This window comes from Solanum dulcamara, chromosome 12, assembly GCF_947179165.1.
Source record: "Solanum dulcamara chromosome 12, daSolDulc1.2, whole genome shotgun sequence".
Taxonomy (NCBI): Eukaryota; Viridiplantae; Streptophyta; class Magnoliopsida; order Solanales; family Solanaceae; genus Solanum; species Solanum dulcamara.
Genome location: NC_077248.1, coordinates 15,715,163 through 15,728,157, shown reverse-complemented (window position 1 = coordinate 15,728,157; position 12,995 = coordinate 15,715,163). Strand labels below are relative to the sequence as shown.

Here is a 12,995-nt window from a genome sequence, read left to right as displayed (position 1 = left end):
CGATGGAGATCAAATTTAAATCATCCTGGTTCGAGAAATAAACCACTAACGGCCCTCGAATCAAGGAGAAAATTCAGAGAGAAGAATCAAGGGAACAAACAGATTTGTACCCACATATTTTATCAATAAAATTATGTTTCTTCATATTTTATTCTTGATTGCAATTTATTTTTTATCACTTTAAAATTTATTGCAAATAAATTGACACGCCTAGTGAGACCAAATCTACCTTTCATCTCTTCACTCACAAATCAAATATGCAAATTTGAAGCCACAAAATCGCAAAGGTGGAAAAATGAGTACTTCAAGGCTCGTATTTGAGCTTCATCAAGTCTATACTCAGACAAACCATGAAGTAGGGGTCATTTGTAGACATCAAAATTTTGTACGACTATACAAGACGAGTCATATTTCAGTTAGGGTTACATGGAGGTTATTCTACCTTAAATCCTTATTCATGCATATATAAAGGGTATTATATTCCCTTGAAAAGTCATCTCGAAAATTTTACAAATTCATGCGATATTCATAAAGAGATCAAAATATATATAACTCTTCTTGATAATCAAATACTTCAAGAAGATCTACAAATCCTTTCATGGAAATCAAGTTCAAATCATCCTAGCTAGTTCGAGAAATACACCATTAACAGACCTCGAATCACGATAGAGATCAAATTCAAATCATCCTGGTTCGACAAATAAACCACTAACGACCCTCGAATTAAGGAGAAAATTCAGAGAGAAGAATCAAAGGAACAAACAAATTTGTACCCACATATTTTATCAATAAAATTATGTTTCTTCATATTTTATTCGTGATTGCAATTTATTTTTCATCACTTTAAAATTTGTTGCAAACAGTGACCTATTACACACCTAATCTTTTTTAAAATTATATTAATACCCCCTTCAACGTACAAAATTAGTCACACAATATAGTGTGGTATGTATGCGCCTGCCACATCTGTGCAAGCCTACACATGTTATTTTTTTTTTCTTTTTTTAAAACTTTTTTCCCAATCAATTTTGCCTCATTCTTCTCTCTTCTTCCTCACATGAAGAACTCCATTTTGCCTTTATTTTCTCTCATCTTCCTCACCTTAATAACTTCATTTTTATTTTCAAAAAAACCACCCACAATATCATTCTTTTCTTCCTCCATTATTGATACATAAATTAGCAAGGCCAATCAATAATTTTATCCAATTTTTTAAATTTATTTATTTCACTTTCTTTCCCAACTATTTTTACCTCTATCTTCTCTCTTCTTCCTCATCTAAAAAACTCCATTTTTGCCTTTATTTTGTCTCATCTTCCTCACCTTAATAACTTCATTTTTGTTTTCAAGAAAACCACCCACAATATCATTCTCTTCTTCCTCCATTATTGATATATAAATTAGCAAAGACGATCAATAACTTTATCCAATCTAATCTTCTTTGTTAATCCAATTGAAGTTATTGAAGCAATATGTAAATTCGTCAAAATCAGAGAAAAATTTCTAAGGTTGTGATGAAATTGAGTGAGAGATTGTAGAATTATGATAAGAAAAAAATGAAGGAGAAGAAGTGTGAAGGAGAATAAGAGGATAGAATGAAGAAGAAGAAGAAATACATGGGGTGGGGTGGGGTAAATTTAAAATATATTTTGATTTTATTTTTGACTCAAACACGCCTATTTTTCTATATTTAATTTTATTCCTACGTCAGTTTTGGGGTGGTATTAATATCACTTTGAAAAAGATTATGTGTGTAATAGGCCGCCACGATAGTTTAAGCGTGTAATTGACTTTTCGGTACAAGTTCAGGAAAAAATTTATGCCTTTTTCCTAACTAATATTAATAGTTTATTTAATTTTTGTCAAGATGGAATATTTTATCCTTATGGAATGCCATGTACATGTGGCAATGTTTTTTCAAAAACAGAGAGAATATAAAGAGTGTATTATACACACTACTGAGATGTGTTTCTCAAACTAATAAGTGATAATTTAGGTATGAAACTCACACTTCCACTAGTTTAGCTATGGAATTCAAAAAAAGGGATAATTTAAGTGTAATTTTGACATTTATCTCTAATTTGTTTAAATACTTATTAAATATTCTAAATTATTAATCATTGTAATTTATATAATTTTGTAAATTTTATTTTTGTATAATTTTTTGTGTAATCAACCTATATTTGATTATGGGCTCATTGTTATGTTGAAATCATGGGAAAAGAACACTTGTATCCAAAAAGAGAAACTATTTACAAGCGGTCTTATTTGCATACCTCCCTCCTTATTTTTAACTATTAAATATAATCTAATGGCATTAAAGAGGAAGAAATAGTACTTTAGTAAAAAAACTATTCAGTCACTCCTTGGCCATAAAGTATATATATAATAGATAATGTTTCAGTAAAAAATTGTTTAATTACTGTTTGATATCAATAAAACATATAGATATCATCAGAATATATAAATACTCTAATGGTATTAAAGATGAAAAAAAAGTGACTTAGTGAATAGAATAAAAGTACAATCAGGTAAATAATTTGGATCGTAAATTTAATCAAAATATATAATTTAAATTGGATCTAATTTGAATAAATACTTTATATCCCATTTGTGTAAGCTATTCTTCGTGCTACTATGTGATTGGATTGTCTTTGTTGCAATACCACAATAGTTCCATATCGTCCATCACTCCGTAAAACTATCACTATCTAATTAGCTTCTCCCAACTATGGTTTCCAATAATGTTGTTTTCGGTGATGAAGACAGCCAGCTTTTTGGAGGCTATTGTGGATTTTATATTTTGGTACGAACAAAAATATTTTTAATTTTTTTATGTTTAATTGATCAAAATATTTGAAAAATATTTCTCTAAGAAATTAAATAAGTTTCTTAAAAAAATGAGAAAAATGACTAGAATAATTGAAGCAGGCAAACAAGTTGAATAAGTAACATTCCAAATTTATCGTATTTCTTTCCATCTACCCAATCCCACCCAACCCTAATCCTTGAGCATCCAACCATCACCACTCGCGAATACTCATTCCCATCCCTTTCCTCTTCTATATAATATTTTGTTAGATAACATATAAATATTTTTGAAATAATATTTTTTTACTTACTTAAAAAATACTAGAAAATAAATAAGAATTCATTTATTTTTTTAAAAAATATTTTTTAGAAAATCTTTTTTTTTTTGGATTTTTTTTTCTTTCGTACCAAACACACATAGTCTGTGTATATATAACTCATGATGTTCTACACCACAAACAAATGGTGTGGAGTGGAGCAAATTTACTAAATTGGAAGCATTATATCATATCCAGTTTATTGAAGATAATCTCTCTTGGCAAACCTCACTTATGAAATTATGTTGTTGAATTTAATAGAAGTTCTTCTAACAAGTCAGCACCCAAGTCTTCAAAAACCAGAACTGTCTTCTTCTTCTTCTTCTTACTATTTCTCCCTCTCTTTCCATTTTTCATTCTCATTTTATGTGTTTCCTTTAAAGCAGCTGCCGGAGACAAGCCATCATGGCTTACAATTTTAATATTTTCTAGTGATTGTTGGACTTTATCCATTGGAAAATTGAGAAGTGCTGAAGGACCACGCATTGAAAATGCAGCTTGATCATAAGCTAAAGCAGCTTCTTCAGCAGTATCAAATGTCCCTAGCCATACCCTAATTCCCTTTCTTGTTGAATCCCTTATTTCCGCCGCATATTTCCCCCATGGCCTCTTTCTAACTCCTATATAATGTTTTCCTTCATCTTTTTCTTCTTTTTTATCTGCGTCTTTTCTCTTGATGGAATATGATGTCGCCTCTTCTTCATTACATCCTTTTGAGAAATTATTAGTCTCTGAGGATGACGAACTTCTTGGTATTTGATGATCATGATCATTCAACTCGGAATCATCAAACTTCCATATTCGAAATTCGTCTAGCAAGAAATCAAAATTTGGGAATTGAAGGGATGAAATTTCCATATCCATGAAGGCTTGGAGTGTTGGTTGAAAATTAATGATATTATATAGTGTTTAGAATCAACCTTGAAGTGAATGAATTAGAAAAAAGTAGAAAAATGAGACCACTCTTTTTTGGACTATATCATAAACAGATTTTTCCACATATATGTCGTTTATTGTGTTGTGTCAATCAAGACTTTTAAGAGGCTAATGTTCTTGTAACAAGTGAGAATTATATATAAGGGTGCATTCGATAAGGATTTGAAAGAGATGGATACATATATCTAACACTATTTAAAAAAGATTTTCACCTCATTCTCTCTTGAATTAATTATTAATCCAATTCTAGAGCTTTAAAGCCTGTTTGGATGGATTTATTTTAAGTAACTTATAAGTTGAAAATTACTTATAAGTTAAAAAAAATAAGTAGGTGCAGTCCAACTTATTTTTTTGACTTATGAACTGTTTTCAATTTATAAGCTGCTTAAAATAAGTTCATCCAAACAAACTTAATTATTTATTAGGCTTTATTTTAAGCACAAAATGACTTTAAGTTGGCTAGTCAAATATTCAAAAAAAGCTAAAAATAATGTATATGCAACTTATAAGTCAATCTAAATGGGTTCTTTTAAGTCTTTTAAAAATGGCTAATTTAATGGATAATGAACGTCTCCCAATCCCTATTATGCATAAAAATAATCTTTTAAGTTAAAATCAAGAAAAAACAAATACACCTGGGCCAATGTTTGGTATAAAATAGTCTAGATTGACATCTGCTATGCCCAAGTGGCAAAATTTCAATGCTAGTTCACTTGAAGATGAAGTCTCGTGAAATAACGGACAAGAATTGTAGTGAAATAATAAGTAATTTTTTTTTTATGAGAGATTTTTTATTCGAGTCCTCTTAGATACTAAGTCATTTTTATTAAGGAGCGTTTTAATATTAATATGAGACTTTTCTGCATGAATTTAAAATTAATCGGACTTCAATATAAATATCGAATACTGGATGAGAAATAAAAAAAAACAGAAGTCTCATGAAATGTCTCAAGCAAGCGGTTGGAGAGTATTTCCTTCATCTTTCTTTTTTTTTTTTTTAAAATAATCGAATATTTGAAGTTGAAATTGGATAAAAATATATTATAGATTGACATAATTCTGTTTTAATACAAATTTCACTTGGGAAAAAAGTTAAAATTTTAAAGTGAAACTATAATTTCATTTGAGATACTCGTGAAACAAGTTTTTCAATATTTCACCCATGCTATCAGTACTGAATGATCTGCAAAGCCTAAGGCGCCGTTTGGTTTCCGGATAAGAGATAATTTATTTACGTATATTTAAATTTTATATAACTTGTATAATATCTTTTTTGTTATGTAAAAATTTAGTATATCAAATATGTGTTTGTTAGCAATATAGAGTTTCGCATAACAAAAACATGTATAATTTATGAATAAATTTATGTATTATTTTATATAAGATAAAAATAGAATAAGTTATTAATATTACACATAAATAACTAAATTCTACATAACTAATACTTGCATACTTAATTCCTAATATCTGCATAACAAATTCCTACCTAAGTAATCGCTACATAACGTTAATCAACAATCAAATGACCCCTAATGCCTAAGCCAATACTATTTGCAAATGCTAATGACTATAGCCTGTTTAATCAAACTTTCAAAATTTACTTATTTTGAAAAGAAAAATGTTTGTTATCAGAAGTTCTTTTTCTTCGAAAATTGAGTTTTGCATTTTACTAATCAATCTAAAAGCACTTTTGCCAATAGTAGAATAGAAATTTGTATTTGATCAAGCTTCCCAAAGTTTTGGACAAAATTTATATACTTCAACTTCAGAAAAACAACCTATACTATTTGAAAACACTCCCCCCCCCCCAACCCCCAAAAGCTTGAGTAAACATATCCAGCTTTCTAAATTAAGCATTTTTTGACTTTCTACAAACTTGACTAAAATACTATCACCTTATGCGTTTTAATTTATTTGTTAGACTTTTGTTTTTAATTTATTGAAAATAATGTTTTTTAGCAAATTTTTTAATTTTAACTTTTCATATGACATATTTAAAATTATAAAATTAAAAATATTTTGATACATTAGACATATTTTTAATTTAATATCACAAGATTCATAAAATAATGTTATTTTTATAAATTCTATATCAAGTTAAAATAATGCAAACAAATTGAAATTGAAAAAATAATATTTATTTTAAAAGAGGTGGAAAACTAATTCAAATGGTCTCCATCTTTCTATTGAAAAAGTTGAAGCGCATCAAGAGTGTGAGACTTGCAAGTAAATGAAAGTTAAATTTGACAAAGACATATATAGTGATAGCTACAAAAAAAGTTTGTTCATAGTCATGTCATTAATACGTGGTTATCGAAGCGCGCGCACATATTAATGTAATTATAGACTTTTAAGGCATCTTATTCTCTATTTTAATCTCTAAAATATAAGGTAATCTATAGCGGATGGTCCTACCTTAGAAGCAAGAAGATGGATCAGAGAAAAACGGTTCTCAATTGTAGATTATGGGATGTTAGGCACGCAGAGAAGACTCTGACTATGCGCTGGCACTACATGCTCTGCTCCCAATTTCAATTCTGCTTCCAACTATCGATGGGAGAGGGCTTGGGCCAGGCGGACAGTGAAGGATCATTTAGTAGACAGCGAGCGAGCTGCAAGCTATTTGAATACAATCAATTTCAACGTAATAATTTATTCTACTTTCTAAAAAATAATGTTATTCTTTATTTTTAATATTATATTTTTATTTTTATTTTATTATTTTATTATATAAATCATTTTTTCTTTTTTCTAAAAAACCACCCTATATAATTTTCATATAATATTATTCTTCTCAAATTCTTTATTTAATATATAAAATTATATTTTATTCTAAATTAACAACTATAGCCGCAATCACAACCACAACAATTATTTAGATCATACACTAATTGTTTTTTGTGGAATATTAGTGAATCTGGAAATGACCTACCAGATTACTAAATTATTGTTGTGATTTTTAAAATTATTATGCTATGTATTGTTTTGTCATCTTGTATTTAAATTACTATGTTATGTATTGTATTTTAAAAATTAAAATTTTCATTTTATCATTTAAATTTTGTGCATTCTTCATAGTGAATAATAAAAATAATTTTAAATATTTATAAATAGTATTTTAAAAAAATGTTATATTATATTAAAAAATAATTAAGAATATTAGAGATTTATTTAATGATTTTATATGATTTATAATAAATTAATTTAAATATTATATAATTTAAATATTCATGAAGTAATCAAAAAGTGAAATAGAGAGATGGATGCTTCTCTATAAATGGAGAAAAAAGGTTGAAATAGAGAGTAATTCGAGAGCCCATTCTCTATTTTACACTCTAAATATAGAATATAAAGAGTAAAATAGAGGTGGATTAGGGATGGTCTGAGCTTATTTCAACTTTCATTTTCACATGATTAGTAAAATAGCATGATTGAAGCAATAAATTTTCTAGAGAACCCAACTGTAACACCTCTCAAAAAATTTTCCCTAAGATTCGGGCCTTCCTTATACACGTGTGGGGCCCATCGTATTTATTTCGAAGTATGTGCTTGAGTTAAGATGAGTCCCTCAGAAATTAAAGAGCGTTGGAGGTGATGTGGGGTCATAGAGGACCCCTAGGATCGAGCTAAGTCCCAAAAAGGTTCGTCGTGGCTAAGTTAGGATGAGTTCGTTTATGGGGTCAACTTCTAATGGCCCTATCTTTTGAGAGACGTCAATCTGGGTGACCCACGACCTATCAAATTAAAGGTCGTCGAGTCTTCTTTCCAACGCCACCAAGAATGTAAATTTTGGAGTTTGGAGTCGAAAGATATGGCGATCCTAAGATGAACTAGCACAGTAGAGATTTTCAGGTCTGGGTTGCAATTGCTGGAAAACTGGGCTTGGCGCGGCAGTGGCGCGACGCGCCACTATCGCGCCAAAAACATGCCTCAGTAGTTTGGGCTCTAGCGCGGTGCGCCACTATAAGATGTGCAGGGTTTTTCAAGCCAATTTCCAGAACCCAGAAAATATTAGCCCTGGCGCCGTAAGGGCGCGACGCGCCACTATCGCGCCAAGAATGTGCCTCAGTTGTTTGGTCCTTGGCGCGGCGCGCCACTACGAGGTGTGCAGGTTTTAGGCATAATCGGCCTGGCGCTGCAATGGCGCGATGCGCCACTATCGCGCCAGGTGTATTTTCGCCTATTTTTCAGAACTTTTAAGGAGGGGCAATTTGGGAATTTGTTCCAAATTATATATGTATCAGCCTTAGCACATTTTGGGATCATTTTGAATCCCTCACTCTCTCTCTAAAAGCCCTAGAAACCTATCTCTCTCTCTCTCTTCTTCTTCTTCTTCTTCTTCTTCTTCTTCTTCTTCTTCTCCATTTCCAACAAGAAGAGTTCCAAGAGCTTCAAGGTTTGAGTTCTCCATTGAAGACCCAACCACAAGGTTCTCTTCAAGTCTTCACTAAGGTATGTAAGGCTATCCAAAACATGGGTTGAGTCCACCCATGTGCCCTATTCTTGCTTTGAGGTTAGATGTTCATGAAAATGGAGTTTTTTGGTATGGTCTAAGTTTAAATGAGTGTTGTCCCCTATGTATTTGATTCTATATGTATTGATGTTGTTGAGTTAAGAAGTTTCCAAAATGAGCCTTTATGTGAGTATGAGTTGATGAAAATGAGTTGTTAAATATGTTCTATTGATCTTCTTGACTATGTAGATTTTGATAAAGGATGCTATTTTCTTAAAAATGTTGCTTATTATAAAAATGTAAATTTAAAGTCTTGAAATTGTGATGAGTCTTAAAGATTTCTCATATGGATAGAGAAAATGATTGATTATATCTAGATGTTGCTATATATGTGCATTTAAATTTCTTTTGAAGATATGATTGAGATTGATCGGATAGTATGATTAGAAGAGATTTGATTGTGATAGAGTTGATGAGTTGACAAGGTTGTAATGAGACTTATCGATGTGATTTGATTGAGTTGATTGGATGGAGTTTTATGAGCATTGAGTCTTGAGAGGAGTATCGAGCACCGAATTGGGCAAGAGTATAGTCCATACTCGAACCCAATAACTGCGTCGCCAAATGTAGGGGGGATGGAACCGTTAAAGTCGGATGCTTCCCCGAGAGATTTATCTTGACATTATAGGACCTGGTTGGATTGGATCCATGATTGGTTAATTCGTTCATACCCTGGCAAAGTATGAACGGACGCGGCAACAACGTCGGTTTATTGTACTTTCACTGGCTCATAAGTGATGGTTGTCGGGTAAGAGAAACTCCCAAATAGGTCTTGGTAGTACTCTGAGTCAGATTGAGTTGAATTGTATGTGATTGGTCCCGTCTAAATCATATTCTTATTTAGACTTAGGACATTTAATTGAGTTGTTATTCCTCTTGAGTTGAGCTTTCGATTTAATTAATTCTTCCTTGATGTTCGTTGTATTCGGCCATTTTACATACTCGTACATTCCATGTACTGATGCCATTTGGCCTGCATCATTTCATGATGCAGAGACATGTACTAGAGATCATCAACCGGCGCTCCGTTGAAGATCCACATACACCCTCAGCTAGTTGGTGAGTCCTCCTAATTTCCGGAGGATGTTGAGCCTTCATGTACAATTTTGTTGTCATGCTTATGGGTGTGTTGTGCACCACATTTATAAGCAAGATGATATAGGACATTAGGAATTATTTCACTTCTTTCATACTCTGACTTCGTGCGATAGAGTTAAAACTCTATAAAACTACTTTCTAATTCGTGCGTTTGTACGTTATATATAATGCCTCCTAAACGCACTGCTAGCCCGAGAAATGTTGACAACGCCGAGATGCCCCAGTCAGAGGTACGCCCAGCAAGGGCTAGAGGCCGACCTGCGAGGTATGCGGAGGCAACCTAAGTGCCTGCTACTCCGCCTGCACCCACGTTAGAGGCAGAATTCAGAGGAGCGATTGCAATGCTCACACAACTAATGGCTGCCCGAAATGGTAACCAGAGTTCCCCGACTCTTAGCCCTAGTTCCCAAGAGACGTCTGCTGCCGCCAGAATTCGAGACTTTCTGAGAATGAATCGCCAGCATTCACGGGTTCTAAGATTGATGAAGATCCCCAAAATTTTATTGATGAGATGTGGAAAATTCTGAAAGCTATGCATGCTACGGAAATTGAGGGGGTTGAGTTGGTGTCTTATCAACTCAAAGATGTGGCAAATATCTGGTATAACCAATGGGAGCAAGGTAGAGGTGAGGATGCTGAACCTGCCAAGTGGGATGAATTTTAGGGAGCCTTTCTTGACCACTTCTTTCCTCGAGAGTTGAGGGAAGAGAAAGTGGAGGAATTTATGAATATGAAGCAGTAGGGTATGACAGTTAAGGAGTATGGCCTGAAGTTCATCCAGCTGTCCAGGTATGCTCCAGAAATGATTCCATATGTTTGGTCAAAGATGAGGAAGTTCATCTCCGAATTAGGAAGGCACGTGAAGAAGGAGTGCAAGGCAGCATTGTTGATCTCGGATATGGATCTTTCCAGATTAATGGTGTATGCTCAGCAGGTAGAGGAGGAGAAAAGAAAAGACAGAGAAGAGCACCTGAGTAAGAAGGCAAAATCAGCGGGCCATGAGAATGAACAAAGGCAAAACAAGGGCAATAGGTCCTTCTTCCAGAAGAGGCCTCCCAATTATGCCTCATCTACCGCCAGCGCACCTATGCCGTAGAATAGGTATGATCGGCAGGGACAGAGTCGTCAGAATTTCAGACCCCAGGGTTCTCAATCCTAGGCCAGTGTAAGTCAAGGTTCGAGGGGGAAGCCACCATGTGGCAAGTGTGGTAGGCTCCGTTTGGGAGAATGCAGAGCGGGAAGGGTTGGTTGCTATAAATACGGCCAAATGGACCATTTTCAGAGGGAGTGTCCAACAGGGGGGAATAGAGTCCAACATTCTGCCACCGCACCGCCGGCTAGAGGTAATCAGAGGGGCACTACTTCAGGCACCAGCGGAGGTACAAGTCGTTTATATGCCATGGGTAGTCGCCAAGATCAAGAGAACTCTCCAAACATCGTGACGGGTATGATTCAAGTCTCTTCTCTTGATTGCTATGATTTGATGGATCCGGGTGCCATACTATCTTTTATGACTCCTTACGTGACTAGTAAATTTAATAAAATTCCCGAATGTCTCTTTGAGCCTTTCAGTGTAGCTACTCCTGTCTGTGATTCTGTCTTAGCTGAGAGAGTCTATAGAGATTGCACTGTGTCAATCCATCACAGGGATACCTTGGCTGACTTGGTTGAGTTAGACATGATTGATTTTAATGTGATCCTTGGCATGGACTGGCTTTATGTCTGTTATGCCTCCATTGATTGTAGAACTCAGGTTGTCAAATTCAAATTCCCGAATGAAGCTGTCATAGAGTGGAGGGGTAGTCCTGTTATGCCTAAGGGTAAGTTTATTTCTTACCTTAGGGCCAGGAAGCTAATCTCAAAAGGGTGCATTTATCACATTGTCCGAGTGAAAAATGACAGCATTGAGCCTCCATCCCTTGAGTCGGTTCCGATTATCAACAAGTTTTCGGATGTCTTTCCTGAAGATCTGTCTGGAGTCCCTCCTGATAGGGAGATTAAATTTGGGATCGATATTCTTCCGGACACCCAACCTATCTCAATCCCTCCCTATAGAATAGCTCCGACTGAGTTGAAGGAGTTGAAGGAGCAGTTGAAAGACTTGTTAGATAAGGGGTTTATTAGGACAAGTGTCTCACCATAGGGTGCTCCGGTCCTGTTTGTGCGAAAGAAGGATGGGTCTCTTAGGATGTGTATTGACTACAGGCAGCTGAATAAGGTCACCGTAAAGAACAAATACCCTCTCCCCAGAATAGATGATTTATTTGATCAACTTTAGGATGCCACGTGTTTCTCAAAAATAGACTTAAGATCTGGTTACCACCAATTGAAGGTGAGAGAATGTGATATTCCGAAGACTGCTTTCCGGACCCGTTATGGCCACTTTGAATTTTTGGTCATGTCCTTCGGGTTGACAAATGCCCCTGCAGCTTTTATGGATCTCATGAACCGAGTGTTTAAACCATATCTTGACATGTTTGTGATTGTATTCATAGATAATATTCTGGTCTACTCCAAGAATGAAGAGGAGCACGCCTATCATCTTAGAGTTGTTTTACAAACTTTGAGTGACCAGGTATTGTATGCAAAGTTCTCTAAATGTGAATTTTGGCTTGCATCAGTGGCCTTTCTAGGCCACATTGTATCTGGAGATAGTATACAGGTTGACGCTTAGAAGATTAAAGCTGTAAAGGATTGGCCCAGACCCACATCCCCGACGGAGATAAGAAGCTTCTTGGGTCTGGCCGGCTATTATCGAAGGTTTGTAGAGGGATTCTTATCCATATCATCACCACTGACTAGGCTGACTCAAAAGAAGGCTAAGTTCCAATGGTCTGATGCTTGTGAGGAGAGTTTCCAGAAATTGAAGGCCAAGCTAACCACTACTCCTATTTTAGCATTGCCCGATGGAATAGAGGGCTTTGTGGTCTACTATGATGCATCCAGAATTGGCTTGGGTTGTGTGTTGATGCAGAGGGGGAAGGTGATAGCCTATGCTTCGAGACAGCTTAAGATTCATGAGCGAGATTATCCAACTCATGACCTTGAGTTGGCAGCTGTGGTGTTTGCACTTAAAATCTGGCGCCACTACTTGTATGGAGTGCATGTTGACGTATTCACCGATCACAAGAGCTTACAATATGTATTCAGTCAGAAGGAACTCAACCTGAGGCAAAGGAGATGGCTTGAGCTACTTAAGGACTACGACATGAGCATCCTCTACCATCCAGGTAAAGCTAATGTTGTTGTTGATGCTCTTAGCAGGTTGTCCATGGGTAGCACTGCCCATGTGGAAAAGGGAAGGAGGGAATTGGCGAATG

General features: G+C 34.7%; 1 protein-coding gene across 1 annotated transcript; it reads right to left on the bottom strand.

Annotated features, from left to right (window-relative positions):
- Nucleotides 1-3,019: 3,019 nt before the first annotated feature.
- Nucleotides 3,020-4,055, bottom strand: LOC129877168 (ethylene-response factor C3-like). Its single transcript, XM_055952656.1, has one exon. The coding sequence runs from the start codon at nucleotides 3,990-3,992 to the stop codon at nucleotides 3,369-3,371; it is 624 nt and encodes a 207-aa protein (XP_055808631.1). The 5' UTR covers nucleotides 3,993-4,055; the 3' UTR covers nucleotides 3,020-3,368.
- Between the last annotated feature and the right edge of the window lie 8,940 nt (nucleotides 4,056-12,995).